This window comes from Nelumbo lutea, chromosome 1, assembly GCF_056320005.1.
Source record: "Nelumbo lutea isolate HS-2025 chromosome 1, American lotus-T2T, whole genome shotgun sequence".
Lineage (NCBI taxonomy): Eukaryota > Viridiplantae > Streptophyta > Magnoliopsida > Proteales > Nelumbonaceae > Nelumbo > Nelumbo lutea.
In genome coordinates this window covers 23,097,455-23,124,790 of record NC_142684.1, presented here as the reverse complement: position 1 = coordinate 23,124,790, position 27,336 = coordinate 23,097,455, and the positions used below count along the sequence as shown (strand labels likewise).

General features: G+C 36.5%; 1 protein-coding gene across 3 annotated transcripts in view; it reads right to left on the bottom strand.

The window, feature by feature from the left end:
• Nucleotides 1–238: 238 nt before the first annotated feature.
• Nucleotides 239–27,336, bottom strand: part of LOC148873941 (P-loop containing nucleoside triphosphate hydrolases superfamily protein) — a 52,731-nt gene continuing 25,633 nt past the window's right edge. The window contains exons 9-27 of one of the 3 annotated variants that reach the window (XM_088965626.1): nucleotides 26,585–26,652; nucleotides 25,882–25,944; nucleotides 25,581–25,685; nucleotides 21,137–21,241; nucleotides 19,084–19,191; nucleotides 18,862–19,008; nucleotides 18,187–18,369; nucleotides 17,837–18,007; nucleotides 16,651–16,887; nucleotides 11,223–11,363; nucleotides 11,004–11,129; nucleotides 10,702–10,752; nucleotides 10,545–10,592; nucleotides 10,157–10,462; nucleotides 7,798–8,544; nucleotides 7,547–7,636; nucleotides 5,327–5,410; nucleotides 4,531–5,041; nucleotides 239–632 (exon numbers count right to left, since the gene is read on the bottom strand). In XM_088965626.1, the coding sequence (XP_088821752.1) occupies nucleotides 5,390–5,410; nucleotides 7,547–7,636; nucleotides 7,798–8,544; nucleotides 10,157–10,462; nucleotides 10,545–10,592; nucleotides 10,702–10,752; nucleotides 11,004–11,129; nucleotides 11,223–11,363; nucleotides 16,651–16,887; nucleotides 17,837–18,007; nucleotides 18,187–18,369; nucleotides 18,862–19,008; nucleotides 19,084–19,191; nucleotides 21,137–21,241; nucleotides 25,581–25,685; nucleotides 25,882–25,944; nucleotides 26,585–26,652 (2,717 nt within the window). In that variant the 3' untranslated portion in view covers nucleotides 239–632; nucleotides 4,531–5,041; nucleotides 5,327–5,389. Of the gene's footprint in view, nucleotides 676–4,530; nucleotides 5,042–5,326; nucleotides 5,411–7,546; nucleotides 7,637–7,797; nucleotides 8,545–10,156; nucleotides 10,463–10,544; nucleotides 10,593–10,701; nucleotides 10,753–11,003; nucleotides 11,130–11,222; nucleotides 11,364–16,650; nucleotides 16,888–17,836; nucleotides 18,008–18,186; nucleotides 18,370–18,861; nucleotides 19,009–19,083; nucleotides 19,192–21,136; nucleotides 21,242–25,580; nucleotides 25,686–25,881; nucleotides 25,945–26,584; nucleotides 26,653–27,336 lie in introns of all 3 variants that reach the window. The other 2 variants (XM_088965627.1, XM_088965625.1) reach the window with 2 other exon arrangements.

The following is a 27,336-nucleotide window of genomic DNA, read 5'->3' as shown; positions in this document are numbered from 1 at the left end:
TGTTGCGACTTGTGTGGGGCAATTGACAAAGGGAGCAAGGACATAGGATCTCCAACCTTCTCGATCTTAATCCACTGATCGTAGTGAATATGGCTTTAGAGAACATGCTTAATGTTGCTTGCAAGAAGGGCCATGGCTCAGTGAGGGAATGCTCACCGAATAGCTACCTTTTGGATAGAGCCATAAAGGGGAATGGCATTCTTAACCTCACACAACCATATTGATATCTTAAACACTGTTGAGCAACTTAAGCCTTCCGAGAAGACAAAATAGATGCAGAGTACCAACATGTACATATTACAAAATGAACAGAAGATAGACTAGGACTTTCTCCTTATACTTAAAATACATACATGTATGGGAACACCTTGTTTTTCCTTCTTTTCTGTCTCTCTACAAGAGAAGATAAAAGTTTGTCAACTAGTACAACCTTCGATTACAGAAATTGTTTGTTACAAATAAGATGTTGTCTTACCAAGCGTTGATGTTGCTTCAAATTGGATATATGATATAGGATGAAAATCATCTACATCTCCCTCCAAAAGTCTGATGGAAATTGACCGCCCAAACAAATTAATTACTATGTGCATGAATGTACAGAGGCATCTCGAGGATCATGAAATTTCCATAACCTGGAGTAACATTAACATTCATCAAACTGAAAAACAGAAGCGCCTGTAAACAGCCATTAAGGGATTAAATGAACCACATGTGCACAGTTGCACACAATGCATAGATGGCAATAGGTGAAGCAAGTGCAAAATCACATAATTTCTCTTCCTTTTAACTTCTAATTAAAAATGGAATTCAATCAAGAATCTGATCTGAGACAAATACCAATGGATTCAATGAATAGGTCCAAAGAAGAAAATTTAACAATTCATTTTCATCAATTTAATATTTTCTGCTGATACAAAGATACTAGGTATTTCATCATTAATATTAAACCATCTGAAACTAATTAACTCTTCCTCAAACCAGGATACGAATGTTCAGAGGAAAGTAAAAACAAGTAAAAAAAAAAGAAGAAAATAAACACAATTGCTGCTTTGCTCTGATAAGAAATCATCATATTAATAAGATATGGGTGATACAATGAACTCCTGACAGAATAATGGGGAAATAGGTTGATTCTGAGTTCAAGGTATTGACGGGAACATATGGCCGTCAAAATAGAGAAAAGGTTGGGTTGGGGAGATGCAGAGATGTAAAAACAGGTCGTGCTGGGCCGCCCACGTGTGGCCCACACAAAGTGTGGGCCGGGCCGTGCCTCCCTCCCTTGGTATATTTTGGGGGATCGGCCCGGCATGGCCCACGTGGGCCTGGTCCGTGGGCCAAGCCTTGGGCCAGGCCAAAGTTATTTACTTAAAAATTTGAAAAAAAAAACTTAAAATTTTAATTTTATATGAATTTTGATGTATACAATTGCTTATATATACAATGATTAAATAAAATAGTATAATAAAATTGAAAAAAATGTTTATTTTATTAATATATTATATACTATATATTATTATATAATTATGATTTATAAAATATATAAATATTGTATATTATATATATGGGCCATGCAAGGCCAGGCCGGGCCGGCCCGCGGGCCACGGGTGACACGGCACGACAACGCGGGCCTTGCCAACCCGCCCTGCTGACCTCAAACCCCATACCTGACACGGCCCATCGGCCCATACAAATCATGTCGAGCCGCAGCACAACCCGTGGACCATCAGGTCGGGCCAAGCCAGCTCAAAATCATGCCAAGTCGTGGGCGGCACATCCCAATTTACACCTCTAGGGGGATGATTTGAGAAAGCTATGGAACTGTAAATGAAAAAGGCCCATAGTAAGATCATGAGGACTCAAAAGGGCTTACATATTGGGTATAAGCAGGAGAATTAAGATCTAAGGTCAGAATAACAAGTATGGTCATGTTGCTTAACATTTAGGATAGGGAATTATGAGTTGAGATAGGCATCAGAAGACTGAATTCTTAACAAATATGTCAAGAGATCAAAATAGAATGACTAAAGAGAGGAGATAGAGAGATAGAGAGAGATTAAAAGTAGGGTAAGAAAGGAAAGGTAGAAGAAAAAGATGGTAGACAACATTTGTATCATATAACCATGTTCCTAGCAGACGAAGTTCATGAAAAATACACTCCAAATTAAGTTGGTCATGGAGTAGCAAAAAGTTTTCCCATAGGCTTAGTCCTTACGAGTTGTTACAAATGATGACACTAAGCAAGCAAAGACTAGTTTCTCCATCCTTCCAACATATAACCTGTTGCAGCTCAAGAAACAACTAAGTATGGTTGCATGATTCCTATGCCATCAGACTCTGGTGAGGTTTGAAGAAGAAAAAGAGGGAATCTTCAATGAAAAAAAGTAGATCCAAGTAGGAATTAATAGACACTGAAAAGATCAAAGTGGCATATTGGATGAAGACAATGGAAATTTGTCAAGATTTCTCAGTGAATGATATAATAAGAACATGGGCTGAAGTGGCACAATCTTCTAAGGAAAAAAGATGGTTATGGAATGGGAATCTCCACTAAGCAATAATTAAAGCTAAATTTGGATTGGATGGTAGGGGGTTTGTTCAGAGATTCCTCAGGAAGGTGGTGGCTATGTACTCAAGACCTATTGGAGTGGGATACTCTCTGAAAGCTGAATTCTACTCAGGAAGGGTGGTGACTATGTACTCAAGACCTAAGATTAGCAGAGCATACTTGGAGATGGAAGATGATGGATAGAACTTCCTGCTATCTCTCAATCTCCTTCTCCAATCTCCATTTTAGAAATCACTGTGAAGAAAGCTTCCATTTTACACCCAGGTTGCCAGCCCAAATCTATGAAGACTCTTCTACTGCTCAGGTAAACCTTTCTCCTCTTTGATCTCTGAAGTATTTTCTATTAAGTCTTGACTAGCATTGGTCTGCACGAATCCGGAGCTACAAAGTCTCGCCTAAGAGATGGTTTCAAGTCTTTTGACAAATATGAGATGCGCACTTTGATCTTTAGCTAATCAGGTATGTAGATTGAAATATTGAGATTTCCTCTTCATCTTCTAGGTTTTCAGCTGTTGGAATTGATTCATTAGTTTTTTAGTTTGTTTCTTTAATTGAAAAAACCAAACCAATTAACCAGTTAACCAGTCAGCTGGTTAACTGACTGATTCAGCTTGTTTTCAGTTTAAAATCTTAAAAACCAAGGTTTGCAATATGCTCACAGTTCAGTTAACCAAACCGTGACCATCCCTACTGGATGGAGACTCAAAACCAATCATCACTTGGGCAGAAGGCATTTGCCAAGCCACTTGGATATACAGTGATGTTTTCAGTGAAATAGAATGTCTCTCAAGGGAGTTAAACACCTCTTATAATTGGGTTAGAAGAACATCAAATGGGATAGCGAATTCACTAGCAAAACAATGGCTTAATAGACATCAATTGTTTTGGACTTTAGTGTGAATCTCATGTATTTCAGGAGTTCGGCTTCTGTCATGGAAAGTCGGTGCTTGCACCATTCGAGCAGCCCCTTGCAACCTTGCATTGGGAATATCTTCCATGAAAGGCTGCTGTAAAGGCAGTTGGAACGGGCTTTGCCCTGACCGAAGCCGGACATATTTCAGACTCTGTTGGAATATGCCAACCTGTTGTTATAAACTTATTTCATTTATTTAATAAATTCTTCTTACTGATCAAAAGGAGAAAGAGAGAGAGAGTGAAATGAATTTTTAATGCTGCAAAGCCCACCTTTGCATATTACTTCCCTCGTATAGTTTCACATGAGATCACATGTTACATGATAGCAGTAACTAATTTTGTTTACATGTCTCGCAGTGTACAGGTATCTAATAGGTGGGCCTCTTGCACTGGAAGGGGCATAGTAGTAACTTGGGCTGGGCTTCTTGTCTTTCAAGCCTGGTTCAGGGCTAGTGCAGTAGTAACTTGGGCTTGGGCCTTATCAGACTCCATAACTAAAAATTAATATGGAACAGGTAAGCTGAACTTTTTTTTACATAAGCAAATCCAAATCAAGTTAATCTAGTGGCATTTGAATCAGCTCATTTCAAAATTTATGTACACATGAAACTCAATTTCAGGCATGACACATAGTAAGGCCAAATTTATGTAGGAGATTTACTTTAAAAGAATGCTATAGTAGCTTCTTTAAATAAATGTTATAAAGCATTTTTCATAAGCTTTCTTTGCATAAAAATAATGAACAGTAAACATATAGTCACCCATATCTATGCATCAGTACCAATTGACAACCTATTCACAATGATTAAAAATCTAATACTAATAGTACTCTTGTCAAAATATTAACAAATCTTCGTTCCAGAAAAAAGATCTGAAATTCAAAAACCTGGTTATTTCCTTTTAAGTGTATTGTATATTTGTACTAATAATTATGTGGCAATACATATATGGTTGTTGTATTAATAACCAAGCACAAACACTATAAGAGAAGAATAAAAATGATTTGAGTTATAGCCTTGGGAATTGTTTAAGTCCATCAAGCTAATTACCTTTATATTTATGCTATTACTGCCTTTCATTTCAAATCATGTAGATTAGATACTACCGAAGGCACTGGAATGCTGATAAGGGGAGATTGTTCCAACGAGTTCCACCCCTATTGCAAAAGCCCTTTACCAGCAATTATAAGAGAAGCCCATGCACATTTATTGGTAGCATCCATTCCCAGCCAGAGGTGGTCATAAAGTGGTTTCCATAAGCAGTAAATTCCTCCTATCCAGTAAAGGAACACCAATTTTCTAACACCCATCCACTGGAAATAAGATGGTTAATGGTAAATATTTCTCCAACACTGTCAACATATCCGTAAAGACCTCAGCTTCCTCAATCCTCTTCTTGTTTTGCATGGGTAAACATCTTGCATCTTGACAAATATCAGTATATAGTAAAACATGGAGTAAGATCCTCCACTCAATGATACCAACAAATTTCCACAGACCCTCTGATTCCAATATAAGTCACGATCAATAAATCTCTAGCAGTCCAAAATATGCAGTGAATCTGCCCCCTCTCCCACAGGAAAAAGAAGAAATGAAGAGAAAAGAAAATATAAGAAAGGAAAATTGGCAAGACTTTTTAAACACACTGTTTAATAGTTGTGGCTTCAAGACGTAAACTTCTTCCATCCTTTAGAACATACACCCAAGTCGTTCAAATATAGATATATGTAGACATTGACCCTAAGCTAATGCATGTTTGCAAGAACTCACAGTAAATTTAACATTATAAAAGAGCAACAGAGTTTATCCCAAGTTGCCAAAAGAGTTCATGAGATCAACAAAGTACCTCAATGACCAGAATATTATGTTATTTTCCGAAGTATTTGAATGATGAAGAAACCTTGACATGCTATAGAATACGACTTGAACACTACATTGAAAGATAAACAATAAATAGTTAGCATACATGTGTAACTGCTAAGGTATCAAGCAAAAATAACTCATAGTAGAAGGAAATTTCTATCATTTTGTTGACGAGTAATTCTGTGTATGTATTGGTAACTGGGTATGCCAATGTGCTTTGCAAAAGATATACAAAAGGGGTCCAACCTATTACAGCACTTCATATCTAATCCAGCCCCAGTAGTGAATAAGATTACAGCACAAGTTTTATTTATTTTTTTTATTGCAACGCAAGTTTTATTTATACTACACAAGGGAAACTCTATGATGCTGAAAATACATAATACTGGAAGAGGTTGACCAATCAAAACCACCCAAATTTTGATAAATACCACCTGATTAGTTACCACTTCTATGAATTATGATATAGGTTCATTGATTACAAGTTTTCTGGTATAATAGTCAAACCCTACACAAAAACCAAGGGTTTTTTTTTCTGCTCCATGGGGCTACACAACAGGGGTGGTAACTTACCAACTGAACCAACATCAGTTGATCACAAAATCCAATGCATGAACTTAGGAAAAAAAAATGCTTGGGTGACACAGGCCATTGAAGCCAAGGTACTTTATAAGTCAGGGTAGACCACTAGTGTCAAGGTTGTTCCAAGGTTCAAAGTATCGATACGTATCGGACGATATGTATCATGCCAATGGCTTCCCGATACACCCCTCCAGGGGTTGTATCAGGTCAGCCACTGGTTCAGAGGGTAGCCGGGCCTTAAACCAACCCCTCTGAACCGGTTTCAAAATAAATAAATAAAACCTTAAAATAAGTACTGATACAGGCCGATACACCCTCAATACTTTGAACCTTGGGTTGATCATCATATCCTCTTAAATCCCAATATCTGCTAACTTGAATGCAAACAAGATTTCTGGAGTTCTTTGGTAGTAACTTTATTTGGAGAATGCCCCTCAACTCAATAGTAATAACAGCACTACCTTTTTTGTTATTTACTATACTTTCTTCCCCTTTTCTCCGTTTCTTTCTTTCTTTCAGTTTCTTTTTCTTTTCTTTTCTTTTCTTTTTTTTTTTTTGTGTGTGTGTGTGTGGTTGGGGGGAGGGGGGGGTCTTGTCTTTGGCCTTTTGTTAGGCATGGCTGGCGGAACCACTTCAGAAGACTTAACACTTTACACCATGTGTCTTTTGCATTTTCTTTTTTGCTTTCTGTTATAATTATTCAATATCAACCGAAAGCTGCTACCAATAATGTAACACTCACTCAGGGAAAAAATGTACGACTGTCCAGTATGCAATTCAATTACTGTGTACCATTATATGTTAGTCAGTTTTAGTCTGACAATGAAGTTGGTTCATCACCATAATACCATGCTTCCCCATTTGGATACTGAGCACCATAACATTTCCTTCAAAATGGATAGCAGTTCCTTTACTTCAATAAGTATGGCTTTTCCATTAATTTAGTCATTTTACATAGAAGTTGTATTTAGTCATAGATTGGGGATCATGTAATTGAGAAAGTTTAAGTTGCAAAGTTTATTTTCACTGTCACAAATAGCATTGCTCTTCTCAACCACTTCTGATCTAGCTTTTTGTCTTTTTTTATTTTGTTTTTCCCTTTTTAAGTGTTTGGTAGGTCTTTAAGATCACATTCACCAGCTCCTTTATTTTCTACAACAATTATTCATACAAGTAATGGTTTTACATTAAATTAAAGAACTATCTTTTTACATGATTTATCCATGTAGGACAAGTAAGACTCATATAGGAATCCTACAATCAGATTACAGAGAGCTACATTTATAGAGTAAAATACCAATTAAACTAATATTTAGCATAGAATAGTCTATTTAAGCATTTACGCTTGCCTGAATTTCCTGAAAATACCTAAAACTTAAAAGAAGAGCAAAAGTTCTGAAAGAGTAGCTGAACTTTGAATTACCACTCAGGTTACAAATAGGCTTGTAACTGTAAGCAGTAACAAAAGATAAATGCTAAGTTTAAGGGTGGTAGATTTGGATAAGAGAGATTTTTTGTAAGACGGGTAATGAGATTCACTAACTATCAAGAAGAACAAGAAGAGAACAAGGGACCTAGAAAAGAAAAGAACCCACATCATAAACCTAAAAGAAAAAATCACCTTTGCATGGCATATCTTGGTAATTGCCTCTACATGAAGGTTCTGAAGCTCTTCAAGAGCAGTGATATCCAGACCAACAAGGTTCTCACTCTGAAGTAAAAATCAATGGATATGTAAGCAATAAACTGGGGAATATACTTATCAAAATGATGGAGAATATGCTAGTCCTAAAGAGAGAAAGAGAGAGATTACATAAATTTGATAAAATGTTAAACCCGTAGAAGGGGAAGACTGCAATATAAGATCCCTACCTTTAATCTGGAAATAACATTTTCCAGTTCCTTGCATCTTCTTCTTTCTTTTGCATAGCAAGCTCTTACTTCTTCCAATGTACTCAATTCATCCATGCTGGCATAATTGTCATCTATTTTAGACATCTTACTTGTATGACCATTGGATGAAGGAAAGCCATTTATAATTCTTGGCGATACATCAGGTATGTGTGCCCCCTCAAGCGAGGCTTCCACAGAATTGATGTTACTCTTCTTCATCTTAGCAACAAGCACCCACATATTTGCAAGCTCATTTTCTAACTCCTCTTCCCGCTTTTTTGCCTCATTTAGTTTTTTATGCAGCTCCTCTTCTATGTGATCTCTCTCAGATAATGCAGCCTCCAAAGAAGCTTCTCTCTGACATCTTGCACTAAGCTCCTTTTGTAACTCCTCAACCAAAGCAACATCCTCTGTTTTTCGTGGACATGCATCAGGCCTTGCAACACCAATGTGATCTTGCTTACAGTCAAATGAGGTGTGCCTATGGCAAGCATGTGATCTGCACTGGGTTTCTTTTGCTGCAGCCAAGTCACCAGTTAACTTAGCATTTTCATAAGAAAGTTTAGTTACTTCTTCAGCTAAATTCCTAAGTTCAACAGCTGCAGCTGCAGCCAACTCCTTGGCATATGATGCTTCCTCAGCAAGCTTACGGCTTTGAATTTCAAGTCCATCCTTTTCTTCTGTCAATCTCACCTTCTCTTGCTTCAGATTCTCAATCTCAGCAGCCTAAATCAGATGGAACACATACATCAGTCCAATTGAGTTGATAAGTTATTGAAAATATAATTAACACTCATAAGTCATAAGTTGCTACTAGGAGTGTAAGCAAGTCGAGCCAACTCGTGAGCTACTCAGGTTCGGCTCGCTAAATACTTGAACTTGTCTCAAAGATTATTGAGTTGAGTCAAGTTTGACTCGAGTTGAGTAGTTAGTCGAGCCAAGTTCAAGCTTTGCAATACCCAACTTGAGTAGCTTGCGAGCCTAATCTAATAAAATATTATTTTTCCATATATTTTTATTTATAATATAAATAAATATTAATTTTTTATATTAATTTATTTATAATATAAATAAATAAATTTATAGTCAAGTTTCATAATATATTTTTATTTATAATATTTTAAATATTAATTTATTTATAAATTTTAATAGAAACTTATTTATAATTATCTCGAGCTGAGTCGAGCTTGAGTAGCTCACGAGTATCGACTCAAGTCAAGTTCAAATATGAAATTCAAAACTCAATCAAGCTCAAGTCAAATTTCAAGCTCTTAGTTTTTGAGTCGAGCTTGAGCTCGAGCTCAAGCCACCCAAAACTTGACTCGGCTCACATAGTTTTCAAGGCACCTAGGCGATGTTGGGCGACACTAGGGCGCCTAGTCACCTAGGCGATAAAAATTTTATAATATAAAAATATAAATTTTGGCTAGTTCCCTAGTTTTATGTACCATTCAGCATGTATATTAATTGAAAAAATAGCAATTCTCTTTATTAAGAACATTAAATTTCCTCTAAAAATGTGGCAAATCATCACATCTAAAAGATAAGCATCTTTTACATATATTAATTTAATTATTTTCAAAAATAATACTGTCATAATAAGGATTTAATAGAGACTTTCATACCAATAGTAGTTAAAGAAGGTCAACTTTATACGATAAATATTCAAGATGGAAAGTAAAATAGAAAAAAACAAGGATGGGGTTTCTGTTTTATTTAACTAGAGAGAGAAAAGAAAAAAAACATAACCTCTTTATAATTCTATTCTTTCTTTCCTCTTTCTTTCTTTTTCTCTCCTCAAAACCCTTTGATCTTTTAAATTTCAATAGTAAAACATTAAAACAAAGTATATTGATATATATAGCATATGATAAAATGTATTAACACATACATTAATAAGATACAACAATGTAAATGATATTATAAAATGCTCCCACCTTATCGTTTTTGTTGCCTAGGCGGGCACTTAGTCGCCTAGGCAGGCGCCTAGTTGCTAAAAGTCAAGGCGTTTGGGTGAGGCGCCATTAAAACAAAGTATGTTGATATATAGCATATGATAAAATGTATTAACACATACATTAATAAGATACAACAATGTAAATGATATCATAAAAAGCGCCCACCTTATCATTTTTGTTGCCTAGGCGGGCACTTAGTTGCCTAGGAAGGTGCCTGGTCACCTAGAAGGATGCCTAGTTGCTAAAAGTCAAGGCGTTTGGGTGAGGTGCCCAGACAAGGGCATCTAGTCGCCTAGGCAACACCTTGACAACTATGTTGGCTCGACTACACTCCTAGTTGTTACTCCAATATAATAAAGAAAACAATTTAAGCACCTGACCTGCATAAGAACTTGAGAATTCAAAGATGTATCACTTTTACACCCTCTGGAATCTTCTTCAGAGAATATGCCACTCAAGTTCATGACACTTGTGGGTGTACTCCCATCAAGGAAGGATTCTTCATATGTGCCGACCTTGTCCTTCAATCCACCATTTTCTTGTAATGGTTCATCAGAACAGTTCCTAAGCATGGTAGCCTCATTATCTGCAATTTGTTTTGGATGGCTAGAACTTCCATCTGCTAAAGAATTGAGTTGTCGCCTTAGCAAAAGAATTGTTTCTTGCATCTCACTGTTCTCAGAGATCTGATACACAATTTGGAAGGATTGTCAGTATACGATGCCAGTAAGCCAGTATTAAAAGGCACTGTCTGCTGATTATTTTTACCTTTATCTGCAGCTGCTCCTGAAGAATCCTATTATCTGCTGATTTAATCTTCAATATCCATTCCATAAAAATGTCAAAAAGGATATGTAAGAACAATATATCCATAATATGATTTTTATGTAGAGAAGAAGTTGCCAAGCAAATAGAACTAACAAACCTCAAGCTCAAATGTTTTTTCATTTAGTTGACTGGCAAGCTTTGACAAAGCCTACAAGAGAAAATTGACTCACCCATAAGACCACAAATCTGATATAAGAATAGATAACTGTATAATAATAGAAAACAAGGCATTCCTAGAATGCTAAATAGCCATGTCCTAACTGATACAGATCATTCTCTATCTCTTCTTATTTGCAATTCTAATAAACAAGTTCCTTTCTACCGCTTAGAATGAGTTGAGACCTAAACATTCCTCAAGGAATATAGTTACCCGAAACCCTTTTTTTATAGTTTAGTTACCTGAAACATTTCAATGCTATTTGATGTATTTGGAGTTGTCTCAATTGAACCAAGCATCCGTTGCTCAAGTACACGCATTTGAAGCTTCTTTTCACTGATTTCATCCTTCAACTTCTGCATATGCTCCTATTATAACAAACCCAATCATTAATTACTACCAGTAGTTTAAACTTATAGAAAGCATGAGAAATGAATAGAAATTTGAGGTCATTTGCATGCCTGAATATGTGTATCTTCAGGATTGCTGGCTGCTTGCTCTGACAATCTTTTCAAAGAGCTAGTACACAAGGCTACCTCCCCAGCTAACATTTTCACTTGCTCTCGGAGTAGATCCATTTGATCCGTAATAGTGGTCCCAGTCTGAATTAGAAGAAGACAAGCAATCACATCTATACTTCGATAGCTGAATATGATGAAACACCTATTTATATTGGTCTGATATCAGGTTTAAGTCACTGAACGCATACAACCTGCTGAATTGAACATACTAATTGTTTCACTTGTAAATGCAAATAAAATGTTGTTTTATCAGTAATGGAAAGAACCTTCATTAAGGATATAGTGGCATAGAAATATGTAGTAGAAGAAGTTGAAACAACCTCCAAAACTAAATAAAAAGTGCACAAGAATTAGATCCCCAAGGATATCATCCCAAATTTTCCCAAAATCAACCAGTTATCCTTCAGCATTAGCATCTAATCCGTAAGAAGCTAGACAAACTCTGCACAAAACCTCAGGACTCTTCCCAGAAAATTCGCAAGAGATGATCTTTTAATCCTGATGAGTAGTCCTCAATATATAGTAAACTGCCCAACTCTACTATCTTTCATAAAATACAAAAACAAGAACCTTGGCTCAACCAAGTCTCCCAGAATTCATGGGGCTCACAGGAACACTCCACCTCCATCTGAGTAAGAAAAGGAAGAATCCAAGACAATATCATCACATAACAATGAAGAAAAAGGTATTTGGCACTTTCTTCATCCTCAAAGTGCATGCCACAATAATTTAGCAGCGGAAGGCCAGCAGCATGCAAACAAAATCCTCCATCTTAGGGTATGCTTGCGCATCAGTACAGGCATGTGCCTTTTGAAAAAATGTGCATTTTTTTTCTTTTTTTTTTTTTGTGCTTAGCAGCTGGACCAGGAGCTCTGCTCCCGGACCCCCAACCAAGCCCCTTGAGGCAAGCCCAAACAAGTCCATATCAGGGTCCTAAATTCTCAATCCCTATAAAAAAGGTTTTATAACTTTAAAGTGATGCCATCAGCAAACAACATGCACCATGGAACCTCCTGAATGTGTTTAGTCAATTTATCCAAATTGGTAGTTCAAATACATCAATAAGTAGGTATATGCATCAAACGATATAACAAAAACAATAACCCACAATAAAAGAGTAAAACATGAGATTGACTTGATTCAATCATCTCAATAGTGAACATCCTTGAAAGACTTAGGGAAGTTAAATGAGTGATAAAAGATTAAGGTGAAAAGAGATACATGGGGACCCATGACAAGACCACTATTGTCTCTTTGCCACTTTCACTTATTCTACAACAATATGGGGACACTTTGTACATTTGTTTGATGTCAAATGGACATCACTTTCCAACATCCTCAAGCTTTTGGTGATTCTTTCCTATCCCCCTCCATAAAAAGAGGGAAGATTCTATTAGAGATGCATGGAAAGCAATTCTGTAATGCTAGAATCTTCTCAGACATGGACCCATCAAAGGAGGCATTTATTGACATCATCAGCATTGTACTGTCCATTAGGCTCAATTTGGAAAGAGTACAAATACAAATATGTAGAGTACAAAACCTTGCATTTTGTATTATTTTGTATGTGTATTCTTTCCAAACTGAGCCTTAGGAGCAACAATGGGCCAGGCCAGCCCGGATTGGGCTGGGCTTCTGGGCCTACAACTTCACAATATAGTAGCATTGTTATATTATATAATATGGTAAACTTAATAGTTAATACAAGGTTCAAATTTCGTAGTGTGTCGTATCAGTGGGTCACTGATACACAAAATAGAGGGAGTTTCAGAGTAAGACCTGTTTCAAGGGGTAGCCAGGCCTTTTACCCCCCCCCCCCCCGAACATGTTTGGAAAAGAAACTAGAAGAAATAAAAGCATGTTAATAAAAACCCAATACACCCAATTCGTCATATCAGACTGTACTGATACTTTGAACCTTGACTTAATATAATATAATAGCATATATGATATGTGTATTATATGTATTATATAGTAATATTTGTATATAATACATAATATAAATACGCACACATAATAAACATATGTTAGCAGGCCAGGCTGGGATAGAAATGATCGTCCCTACTGTCCATTAGATACATATGACACAGCATTATACTTTTTCGCTAGAAAGATTATGACAACTCACAAACTCCACATCAATTGTGTCAGCCTATGCAGAACCATTGGCACAGGATGCCCAACCAAAGAAGAGTCAAAAATTCAAAATCCTCTCACCAGGGTCTCTTTTGACGTTTTCACAAGGTGCCAAGCAGGTAGCAATGGAAGGCAATGGTGGTAGCTCAATGGTTCAGAGACTGTTCAGGGTCCACAACTCCAGCATCATCTCATCAGTGAAGCAAGATAGCATTCAGAACGAACATCTCATTTAACTGGATTTGGAGATTTGCCAAATCCTTTGCTAATAGTTTGCATGATATGTGGTGGGAAGATCCAAGATATATTGGGAAGCATCCATCTTGAGATGGTTCTTACCAGTTTGCTCTCCCACATAATGATATATTACCTTGTTCATTGGATTTCACCCCTATGATGAGGACGTTTTGTGTCAGTCCCAACTGTCTAAGATGATTCACATTCTTTTTTTTTTTAACTTCCATCACTACTATTTGATAAAACTCCCATTGATCTGCTATTACCTATCAAAAAAAGAGTTAAAGTAGATCCTATAATGACCAGAGAGAGTTGATGTTAAGTCCCTAATTTTGCTGGACTGGGAGCATGTTATTAAGTTACTCCCAATCACAGCTTAAAAAAGGAAAAAAAAGGGCTTTCTTTCCAACCTGACCTTTTAAGCCCAGTCAGTCCTATGGGTGGGCTGAAACAATTTAGGAAAGAAAGGGCATGCAGCCCAGTTTAATGAACAACAGGCCCTGATTTAATTGGACATTATTTATAGTGCAATAAGCATTTAATGAGCCTGTAATAAATCCCATTTAATGGGGCAACAAGCCCTAAAAAAATTAAATTTATGTTAATTAACAATCTTATGAGGTGACCCATTTATTTATAAAGGGGATTCCACTTGTCTTACTCTAACAAGAGGGCTATTTTCCCTCCTTTAGCCACTTGAAGTGGGGGGACAGATGTACCCTAAGGGAGAGTTATTTTCCCTCCTCTAACCACTTTAAGTGGGTGACACACATCACCCTAAGAAGAGGGAGTTATCTTCCCTCCTTAAACCACTTTAAGTGGGGAGCGGGGGGACACACTAGGAAGGAAGAGTTTTCTCCCTCCTTAACCCATTTTAAGTGGAGTGACACTTGGCATCCTAAGAAGAGGGGTGGGGAGTTAGTTAACCACCTCCCTCCTCTAATATAAACCCCTCTCCTACAAGGAGAGGGCCTAATGCCATTTTGTTGGCTAATACTACTTTATCTGCAGGATTTCAAGCACAAAGAAGCAAGTAGGAAGAGAAGAGAAGAAGATTGGTGTGAAGAGCATAAAAAAAAGGAAGAGGAAGGTAGGGAATTGGGTTTTCTTCCTACACCCCTTCACCATGATATTCTTTGTCCCTCCTACATAAGATGGAGGACTATATTCTTTCTATTCCTCTCACTCCTTTCTTTCTTCCCTTATTTTTTTCTTTCTTTTCTTCCTTGCCTCATTGAAACACATGTAAGGAGATAACCATCTACAGCCTTGTCTATGAAACTTGGTTGATTATGGTTCCTTACTCCATCTTAATGCATAAAATCGCTATTTTACATGTAAGAAGACAATCACCTACAGCCTTGTCCATGAAACTTGGCTAATTATGGTTTCATAGTTCATTTTGACCCTGAAAATTATGAGAAGCTAAAGAGGAGAAACAAGCACACAACAGATGAAGCTAGAGCTCTAGATAAAGTCATTATCAATTATATCTATCTGGGCAACACAACAGCTAAGAGCTCCAAACTACTTAATCGTCTCAGAGATTGGATGAGTGAGTGAGAGTGAATTCAGTGCAATCATTTTTGAGATTTTTCTTTCATGCTTTCTTTATTCTAAGAAAAGAATAGGAACTCTGCCCTTATTTTACTTCTATTCCAATGGCAAAAATACCCCTTTTTGTTCTACTTTTTTAGACATAAGCAATGCCTAGGCACGCCTAGGCAACCAAGCAACTAAGTGCTCCCCTGACGCCTAGGTTCACCTTGATGCCTTGAAAACTATGGTGTCATTAAATGTAACACTTAATCAAGGGCGAAATAAATTTGAAATTGAGAAGTGAGAGAAAATATTAAATTTGCATTGCATTGGCTGATACATATAGCATATACCATTTTGGGTCTATATCAGCCAATCCGAGCCCAATACAGGTCTGTATCAGCTCGATATTGACAAAAAGAAATGGAACATAAAAATTCTATATGCTCCTCATATCAAACCTTTAGTGAAGCACAACATATACAATCCGATATGTTACAAAATTTCAAACCTTGATTTCCTTGATTTCTTATAATGATCTTTTGAAGATATGTTAACTAATTTTCTTGACTTTTTAGATTTTCCAAATATCTTAGCAAAATTAGTGAAATATCTCCAAAATTTATTCAATTCTACATGGTGAAACATTCACCAATATCGAAATTACAAGCTATACTTGTGGCAATCAGAGCTTCAAAGCTTCTCAGGACCATCTCAATCCACTGCAACCTTCAAAACCAAGTTCTTCTTTCCACTGCTATCATATCTCACCACCACCCAAATCCAGTCTTCAACCTTTCCTTTTTGACCTTTCAAAATGCCTTTTCTTCTCATCAGGACAAACGCTTAAACTTGAAGCCTCTCCCTTTAATGACCTTTATTAAGACAACCATCATTCTTTAGTACCCTTTTTTTTTCAAAATTGAAGAGTGGTCCCCACTCCCAATCACTCAATGCCTTTTTCTCTTAATACCAACTGCCCAGTCAAAGCCTCTTTTAATTTCCCATCTTCCAAAACACAGCCATCTGAACCTTCCTCTCCATCTCCTTCCACATGCCTCTTAGTTAACACCTCAATCTCTCTCAAAATTACCTCATTACCCCTTAACCTTTCCCTCCCATCGTCTTCAACCTTCAAGCAACGATTCACTTTCTCCACATGAATTCTATTAACTATATTAGTCCATGGGACAAAAAGAAAGAAAGGAGGAAAAAAAACTTCATAAAGCCAAGCCCAACATCCACGACAATATGCAATGAGAAAACTAAAATGCATGAGTCTAATTTCACATATTAAATGAGGAAACACATCCATACCCAAATAATAATAATAATAATAATAATAAAATCAGGAGCATGTAAGATAGGAATATTAAATCTTTTTCCTCTTAGCATGCTTCTATCAATGCCACAATATGAAGTAATGGGAAAATAATATTTAGGAGTTATCTCTTACTGGTGGCAAACGGCGCCCTCTAACAGTTGCACTAAATAAGTCACCTGCTTGGGTTCTTTCTGGAAATGAATCAATAATTGGATGATCATCACCCCTTCTACTCACTGATTTTTTCCTCCCCTCTTTCATGTCCCCCAATTGAATTTTATGTTGTAATGGCCGTGATGATGCAGGTGATCCACTAGCAGAACTTTCACTATCAACAATAGGTGATAATCCATTAAGGGGCTCAGGCTTCTGCATTGTAAGCCATTGAATGTGCATAATTGCACATTCACAAGTTATATCAGTTGGAATTCATAAAAGTAAACCATTGCTTCAATAAGATGAAAAGGAAAAACATGATTTAGCATGACTACGAAAGCATTCTGAAAATACATTAATCACAACAACCCACAGGCTAAAAAAAACAAATAATTAAAGCCTTAATATATAGTGCAAATCAAAAGAAAATTTGGGGGAGGGGGAGTTTGCCTAATCACTTGGTCATATGTTCTTCTTAGCACAGATTACCAAATTCTTTGATTGGTAACTGTGTGATTTTATAAATTTCAATAGAGAATATTATGTACAACATGCCTCACATCCCCTGCTATTGGCTGGAAACCAACCTAACCCTTTCCATTAAAACTCACATAACCACCCAGGAAGCCATTCCCTATTAGTCCCTAACTTAGCTAGCATATCTGATGCACCATTTTCCATTGTTTTCATCAACTTAAATATTGCTTCCACCTCCTTTACAAGACATTTGATTTCCCTTATAGTTTGTCTACTATAGACACAAACTCCTTGACTTTTTCTCTTCTGCCAGCTTGCTAGAGTCTTGGAATCCCACTCTATCTTGATCTTCTTGAAGTTGTGTTGCTTGTAATACCGTTGGTATCTCTGCCTGTACCGAATCACCAATATCCACTTGATGTCGAGGCATTGTTGTCTTGTTTCACTCTTTATGGAGCCTGGCCAACTCTACTCTTTACTGTTAATTCATTAGTAAAGCTTCTGGCTATTAATTAGAAAGACTATAAATAAGATCACAAGGAGATGCCAGCTAGTATATACCTAAACTCCTTTTCCTATCCTTTCTTCTTTCAATTTCTATTATCTAACTCTTTTTTTTATAACTTCTGTTATCTAACTTTCCCATTTGCAACCCAAATTCCAAAAAAAAAAGGAAGAAAATTACCTTCAGCTTAAACCAGCCAAGCATTCCGCGCTTTCTATTCTTTCTGTCATCCTTAACCAACTCATCCAGATTACTGGCATCACATCTTCCTTCTGCTGAAAACTCTGAATCAAGGCTACCTGCATCATCATCAATCATGTATTCCCGTTTTCTATCTGGCAAATATGCAAGCTGCATAAAAGGCATAATTTAGTACAAAAGATAATCAATGAGAAAATATTAGCACTGACTGATTTAGTTAGGTTAAGATAGAAAAGACATCAAAATTGTCAAATATAGATAATATAGATAAATTTTTTTATCTATCGTACAGCTATTAGTTCAAAATATGAAAAAGCACAGACAAAGACCTCATCTTCTCCAAAGGAGTGCCTTCTTCTATGGCCAGCCTTCTCAGGAATACTTGATGATATTGTATTTTTTGTGGAAACCAATATTAGCTTTGTCAACCTTTGAATTCTTCCCATCAAAGCTGCCTTAGCTTGTTCCTCCTCTTCCAATCTGGACTGCAATTTGACTTGACCAGCTTCGAGCTTTTGGATCATTTAAAAAAAATACATAAAAATAAAGAATTTATCATGAATGTAATAAAGCAAATAACAATAGAAACCATATAATTCATACTGCTTGTTGCATATGTTCAAGATGGAGGTTTAGGGGTCAAGCTGAAAACATAAAGTACCACAAATAGTTACTGGACTATCATGAAAACTACATTGGATCTTGTATTGACCACTAAACTCATTTTCTTAGTCTTAGATACAACTTCAGCTCATTACAAAAAAATGTTAAAAGGGCCACCGCCCAATTTTAGCCCAAGCCATCAAGGGTCTTGGGAAGCATGCACTGAATACCGACCCCATCTTTGGCATTTTTTGCACAAAGTGGCCACTTTCAAACTCAAACCAGCATGCTCACCCTTGTCAGGCCAAAATTTTTCCACTGCACCAAGTAATGGCCCCTTAAAGATAAAAAATAAAAATAAAACTAAAAAAGCATCATCTGCTATCATTATTTGCACAAACCTGAAGCTTTAAATTAAGCAGATCTTCTTGGTTGGATGAAACCAAATATGGGTTTTCCATCATACCACGCTTTAATTGCTGGAGCTCTTGCTTTAAGCTGGAAATTTCCCGCTGATACTTCTTAATGAGAGACTTCTCATCCATAATCTAACAGTGCAAAATGTAGAAATTAATTAATCAATTGCCTTCACTCAAAACGCTATATTAATCTGCATACCTTACCTTATTTTGAGAAGCTTTAATCTCCACATGCTTGCACTTATGTGCAAATTTTAATGTATTGTGTGTCTCTTCACTATTACTAGATGCAGGTGTCACGGTACAGATAAGCTACAAAGGAGAAGTCAAAAAAAGACATTGTTAAAGAACATGTCTCATTAGATTTGACACATAACATCAGTTTTCATGAAAAAGAATTCAATGAAGAATGTCATTTTTGTTAATTGTTATATCTGCATCTCCACAAGAATTACTTGACTTGTGCTGTATCAGGTTTGTGTCATGGTTAGCAACTTAGCATCATCAAAATTCCTCTCCACAATCAACCTCCAAAGTCCATTTTGTTTAAGTTGATATAAACATTGTATTATGATTATTGAAAAATTATGGAAACTCTGAAAATCTATTATGATTGTATGAAATAATTAAATAAGCATCACCAGACACTTGGGCTCAGTCTGGGAGTACAAATACAAATATGTACAGTGCAAAACAAGGTTTAGAAATACAAAATACATGCTTTTGCACTGTACATATTTGTATTTGTACTCTACCGGAACTGAGCCTTAAGAACAAATAATATAATGAAAAGAAAAATTTATCATAAAATACAAGAATTCAATGGCAAGCAGCAAAAGCTTACACATCTGAAACTTTAAGGTCACAGTGAAACATAAATAAGATGACTTCTGTTCAATAAAAACCATTCATATGACATCCCAAAATTGAAGACCTTGCACTGAGTTCACCTAACACAGGTTGTGTAGAATAATTTTGATATTACATAATAATATACATACAGTGTTGTAAGTATATAGATCTAATTTTTACATGTGCATATATCTTGAGACTGGAGCCACAAGAAATAACCCCAAGCTGAAACCTTGCATCAAAAACATGTTTCTCATGGCAAATCACTGAATGGATCACACCTAAGAGATTGCAAAGGCCAAAATCAGCATGATTTGATAATTGCAACCTTTTACAATCACTATATTAATTTGGACTGCAAAAGAGAGAAGCCATACTGGATGCTCTAAAAGCCAAATCATTACAAAACATTTATGCTGATTTTTCCCAATCTCCTCAGTGAAAGTCAATTACCGGTGGACCCAAATTCATATAAATGAGACACGTTATACATTGTACAACTACCTCTTTATATTATTTTTAATCTTCTTATTTGGCTTAATTTCTAAAGGGAGTCCTTCTAACAAAATATAAATGATGATGTCTATTTTTAGCATAGCCTTGCAGGCAGGTCTTAAATAAGCAATCTTCCCACCTTATCCTTAAAACTATCTTCATGTCCAAGCAAGTTGTGCTTCCTTTCCTAGCTTTAAGTCGGGCAAGAAGGAAAGAACTAGAAGAAAAATAATGCAAATAATGCAAGCTCCCAAAATAAATATTTTCCTACACCAGATTCTTTCGTTTTTTTGGCCCTTTGTTCTTGTTTAGAAATAAATCTACAAACCAAAGTATTTGATTGTTCATGTCAGAACTGTGTAGTTTTTTCTTTTTTTATCAATAACAACAGCTTCATTAACAATAAGAAAAAAGTGAGATTATGGATACAAGAGGGGAGATAAAATATCTTAGCTCCCCATTAACAGAATACAATGAAAGAAAATTAAAAATTAGCCCAAAAGATCAACTCCCTATTCACCCCTTGCTTGGCCAACCCATCCGCAAAAAAACTACACAGTCAGAACTGTGTAGCTTGTGTATCAAATCTGTGACATTCTTCATTCAAACATACTCAAATGAACCAAACAAACAAAAAACCTATTAGCACTAATACATTAAGAAATCCAGGGAAGTTTTGCCTTAAGGCTTCAACCAAGATGTAAAACCATGATCATGTCCATGTCCATGGAGCTAAACATTGGACAACAGAAAGTTTCTTTTTCTATCTTTTCAATTCTCTATTTGTTCTGCAGGAACTAGTTAATTCCCATGACACAGAAAGATAAATCAAATGCAACTTGAAGCAGATAATTCCAGTGGCATTTTGGTTTACCAATATTTAAATATAGCCTTAACAAAATATACATACAGAAATCCTTCCGTGACCACTAAGAGAAGACTGTAGCAAACGGGTAAGTTTTGAATCTCGATAAGGAATATGTGTAGCCTTGCCATCTGTTAATTTAGAAATCACCTGCAAGAATGTACAATTAATAAATGACTGTTCATCAGGCTATAAGAGTGCTCAAGCTAATTCAATTAACAATGATCTCCAATACAACCCCATGGCAAGCAATACATGGTATTGCAAATACTAAATAGATAGTCAAGTAAAGGAGTGAGCATTTCAGATTAACCGAATAAACCAAAATTAAAAAGTGAAAACCAAACCAAAACCGAATTATAGGAAAACCAAAATTTTTTGTTCAGTTTTCGGTCATTTCGGTTAAAATCATATTTCATTAAAGGGCACATATGTCTCCGTACTTGTTTTTTACTTGAAGGAGTGAGCATTCGGTTCTCTTCCTTTTCTCCATTCTCTCTCTTCTTCTTTTCTTCTATCACAAATTCTTCCTTTCTTTCTTCTCTTTCTATAATTTTTTTATATTTCTGCTGATTTCTACTTGTTATCAAGTCCTAGTTAGGCTTTCTTGAAGCTGATTCATGCAGCCCTAGATCAGCCGACTGCATGAAGGAATAGAGAGCTGATTGATTATCTATAGATTGCCCAATTCTTGGATTTTTTTGTGGGATTCAGTCATCAGGAGGGTGATTTGTGATTTGGCATCAAAATCAGGAAGAACTAGAGTGAGGGGAAGAGTCCTAGTCAGGTTGGACTCTTTGTTTTTGACCTGGAGCTGGGTGCTAAGTACATTGAAGTTGATAGACACTTTATAAAATCGGAAACAACTGGAAAAGTCTGCCTACCATATGCCTCTTCTGATTCACAGATGGCTAATGTCTTTACCTAGGGAGTTACAAAGAGCAAGCTTGAACATGATCAAGGCAAGTTGGGAATGTGTGACATTTACTCCCAACTTGAGGGGGATGTTTAGGATTTTTTGTTGTTTTGCAATTAATAGCTTGTTTTTGCTTATTTGTTTAGTTAGCTTGTTGGGACCACAGTCTATTGGTTAGAAGTTACTTAAGCAGTAGTTCATCTCTCTTTTTTGAGTTGTCAGCACCAGCCACCCTATTGAGGGCATATATCTTTGTACTTGTTTTATATTTAAAATATAAAAGCTAATGGGAGAGGGCAGCCAGCATTATTGGCTTCTCTTCCTTTTTTCCATTCTTTCTCTTCTTCTTCTCTTCTCTCACAAATTCTTCCTTTCTTCTCTTTCTATAATTTTTTATATTTCTGCTTATTTCTACCAAAAACAATGGCTGGGATGCAGCTAAATCTGATCATCCATATGGCTATGGAGTATGGAGAGGGATCTACAAAGCTTATCCTCATTTTCTCAAGGGGATCAAATACAAGGTAGGGGCAGGTAACAGGTTGAAGCTTTGGAAAGACAATTGGTGCACAAACTTACCCTTTATGGAAGTTTTCCCAGATCTGCTTTCAATGGCTTCTGACAAAGGTTTCAGTGGCTGCTTCTTATGTTAGCCACAGTGACTCAGTGGCTGGATACCTTCTTTTAGAAGGAATTATCAGGAGGTGCCTCAAAAGGATATGCTGATCAGAAAAGGTTTGATCTTGCCTGACATCATGTGTGCTCCATGAAACAAAGAAACAGTCATTTAATCACTTGTTCATCCACTGTAGTGTCTCCACCAGAATCTGGTCACATTTTTTCTTCAAAGCTGCATGCTTAACTGGCTAACTCAGTCAAATACCATCTTGAAAGTTCAAAACTTGGACGAATGAATAAGGGGCGGATTCTATGGTCTGCTATTCCCATGCCTGTGCTATGGGGCGAAAGGAACAAGAGTATTTTCGACCAAAAACAGTCTCAGGAAGAGGTGCTGATCAATCAAATTGTTGAAGACCTCAGAGGATGGTTGAGCATCAACTTACATTTTAAAAACAACCTTTTTGTCTTCTTTTCTGGCCATTGACTTATTTGGGGGCTCTTAATTGTGTTCATATGTACAGAATCTTTTTGTAAAGTGAACTGACATACTTGTATACCTTTTTTTATTAATATAATTTTACTTTACCTCTCCAAAAAAAAAATCTGTGGTTGATAAATTGGACAAACAAGGGGTGAACAGCGCTCAACTTCTTTTTTTTACTTTTTGAGACAAGGTAAAGCAAGAATCATATCAAGAAAACCAAACATATACAACAAGATGATGTACACAGAGACTGATCAAAAAACTTCCCTGGCAGCACTATACCCCCCACCCTGTTTAAAATAAATAAAAAAAAAGATTTTCATATGCAAAAAGGGAACTGAAACTTGTATTCTTAAAGTGCAAATGGCCCATAAGCCAGGAATGCATTTTTCCCAAAATTTTCTGAAAAGCAGAATCTGAAGAGCTACTCATATTTTTGAAGATTCTTGTGTTCTCCCCTGCCATAAGCACCACTGCTGGGACTATGTTCCAGATCAATTTTCCTCTTTGCTCAGACCATCCACCCTCCAACCATTTATAAACTCCACTACTAATCCTTGACAACAGCTTTCCACCTCAAAAAGTTGAGCTACTCTGGACCATATTCATGGGAGACCAGGAGTAGTTGGGATGCTGGTGTATCACATTGGGCTACTTTAGCAGCACCTTGGGAAGCAATCCATAGCGTCCTTCCTCATTTCCTCAGGTTTATCAGGTATGATGTCTATTCAGGTAATTTAATTCGCTTCTGGGAAGACATTTGGTTGGGTGACCAGCCTCTAAAGGATTTGTTTCCTTCTCTATATTCCATCTCCTTGTACAAATTTTTTAACCCCTCCTGTTTTGCCTCTGGGTCATAAATGGGATTTTGGGTTTTGAAGGGGATTGAGGGATGAAGTCACCTATTTGTGAGAGCTTTTGTTGCTCTTGAAGAGTTTGCTTAGAGCCTCCAAATCTGGATAGAAGGGTTTGGTGCCCAAATTCTAAAGGTCTCCTTTCCTGTGCCTCTTTTTTTTAATCCTCTTTATCAGTCCCCTATCCCTCTTTCCTTTCCTACAAAGGAAGCTTGGTGTCAACCGATTCCTCCTAAAATTAATGCTTTTTGTTGGGAAGTGGCTCATGGGAAAGTTAATACTCTGGATTACTCCAAAAGAAGAGGCCTTTTTTGTGTATTTCTCCAAACTGGTGCACTCTATGTAAATCTGATGGTGAATCTTGTTACCACTTATTGATCTCTTGTTCCTTTGTTACAGATATTTGGGATTAGTTTTTCTCTTTGTTAGGGTGCAGGTGGAACATGCCAATGGAGATTAAGATACTGTTTGATCCATCTACCTTTGTGTGGCCAAAGAGAAGGGGAAGAATAATGTGGAGATGCACTAGAGCATCAGTGATTTAGACCTTATGGGACGAAAGAAATGCTAGGATCTTCCAAGAGAAGCAAAGAAGCAAACAAGAAATTATGGACTGTGTATTGACCAATGTTATACATTGGCTACTAACTTTGGATCTGTTTAGACAGTTCTCCTTTGATGATATTTGAAGGGACCAGTTGTCAGTGGCTTCTAATTAAGTACAAAACGCTAAAACAAGGTTGATATGGGTACCTCCCGGTGAAGGTTTCTTGAAATTAAAATTTTAATGGGAGTACTTCTGGAATTGGAGGGGTCATAAGAGATAGGGAAGGGAACCTGGTAGCACTTTTTTTCAGGACCGGTGGGGAATGAAAACTCCATAAGGGATGAACTGTTTGCAGTCCTACAAGGTGTTCAGATTGCAAAAGAGATGAACATGGAAAACCTGGTGATTGAAGGGGATTCCAAGGTGGTGGTGGGCTGGCTAAAAGACCTGGATTCAGTGATTTGGTGCTATCAAGACGAAATGAAGAGTTCAGATGGTTATTCATCAAAAAAAAAAAAAAAAAACACAGCAGATGAGTTTTGATTATACAATGGGTGGGGAGGGAGGCTAATGCTCTGGCTGATTCATTAGCTAAGCAATAGGTAACTAGGGATCAGTTGTGTTGAGCTCAGTTGTAATTCTCGTGCTGTTTTTTTCTTTATGAGTTAGGCTGCAGTTCTGCACCTTGTGCCTCCATCAGGGAAGCTTGTAACAGTTGCTTATCTTTACTGGTTTAATGAACCATTAAAGAATTTTACTTATCAAAAAAAAAACGACAATAAATAAAGATTATTTATTAATTTAGTTTTAAACATCCCATGCCGAAGTGTCAAGTGGTTGATTGGAAAGGTCTCCTGATGGTTGTAGTAGAGGCTTAGGATTGAATCCAGCTTACACTAGGGTTGGGGGGATTTATGGATTTGGGGGATGATCCCCTGGTTGTGTAGCAACTTTCTAATTTTCCCGTGCATCGCACGGGGCCCTGCTAGTTCTAGATTGTAAGATAACTGTGGAGCACAGGTTATCAGGAAGAAAAAACATAAGTAGCAAAAGTATCAACAACTTACAGTCCCTAGAGTAAGCAAGCTTTTGTTTATATATGAGCCTTCTTTTCTCCGCAATCCAGTAGTTTCAGTTTTAGAACTTTCAGACCCCGCAAGGTCAATTAAATTCTGCAAAAAAGGAAAGCAATCATACAAGGGACCAAATACACTATTCCCAAAGAAAACAAAAGAGAAAAAGAGAGTCAATAGTGTAAGCATGCACAAACACAAATAGTTGACATCATTAAACCCACTACCTCAATATTGAAATGTGAAGAAAAAGACAGACATATAGCAAGTAGTTTGTGGTATGAGAAACAATTACCAATTGAGACAAGGTCACATCTTCCTCCCCTTGATTTTCACCATGTGGGCTGCTTTCAATAGTCTGACGATAAAATATACCAGTACATTAATCTACATTTAGGTTAAGAAGCACCAAATTTGAAATCAAAATATCACAACGCATTCCCACACACACACACACACAAATATAGATAGACTGATTGATTCATACATACATCCATACATATATGTACATAGATATATATATATATATATATATATATATATATTAGGACATGTAAATAAATATCTTTTTCCCTTTCCTTTTTGCATCGATAACACAAAACCCCTCTACTGCATCTCTTCCCCACCTAGTCACCAATAGAAAACTTGAAAAAGATGTGGCATACATACCATCTATTAATGCTCTAAAAAGAATAGTATTGCTTAATACACATTGCATCTTAGAAAAAAAATTGAATTGGAGATGCATACTACAATAAAATCCAAGATTTAGGATGACAGCAGAGATGGATGCATCAATTTGATCAGGCTTTAGAAGACTAGAGCCACCCTTATAATTATAATTACTAAGAACTGGTTGTGAAGTTTCTTGATTCTACTGGATTGGGCAATAAAAAAACCCAAAACTAAACAGTCAATGCTATGAGAATCAGAACCTTTGTCATTGCTAAGCATGGAAAAATGGCATTTATTGAAATATGGTGATCAGGAATCATTACCAAAGTAAAAATAGTGTGGCTCCGACTGCTAAGTAAATTAAAGTTGTTAGAACCCACATGCCTGTGCTCTGCAAAAACATTACAAATCGCAAGTATGCTAGTAAATGTCAATGCACAACAAAAGAAAAGAAAGTTGGAAACTTGGAATAATATGAAGGTAACAAAACAAAGGGAATTGCAACTCAAAATAACAGCAGTGGTTCTTAGATTTATAGGTATATCTTGGGAGAAACATAACTGGTGGTAAAGGAGTTACGGGTAATATTTTCCTGGAGGTTGGGCCCAAAGATCAGCCAATAGCTTAGCTGATGCATTAGCTAGTCAAGGGATAAATAGGAGAGTTCTTATTGGGGTATCATGCCCCATAAAAATTGAAGGTAATTAGGAGATCTATATTGGGGTTAGGTAGTTGAAGCTAGCATATCACATTAAAGGGTGCTTGGCACATTTATATTGTACACCATTTCTTTATACACTAATAAATTTTGTGGTTACCAATTAAAAAAAGAATAAGATGCTTGAATTGTAATGTTGTAGTTTAATCCTAAGGTGCTTTCTGTTGGAGGTGCTTGGCTTGCAAAGCTTGTATGCTTCTTGTATACTTTCTTTTCTTTTTACGATTTTTTCTTTTATTATTAAAAACATTCAAGGAATGAGGCAGATAACCACAGAAAAAAATATGAGAGTATTTTCCAAAGAAACCTTAATGAACATTTTCATCTAGACAAATGTAACATTCCATCTTTGAGATA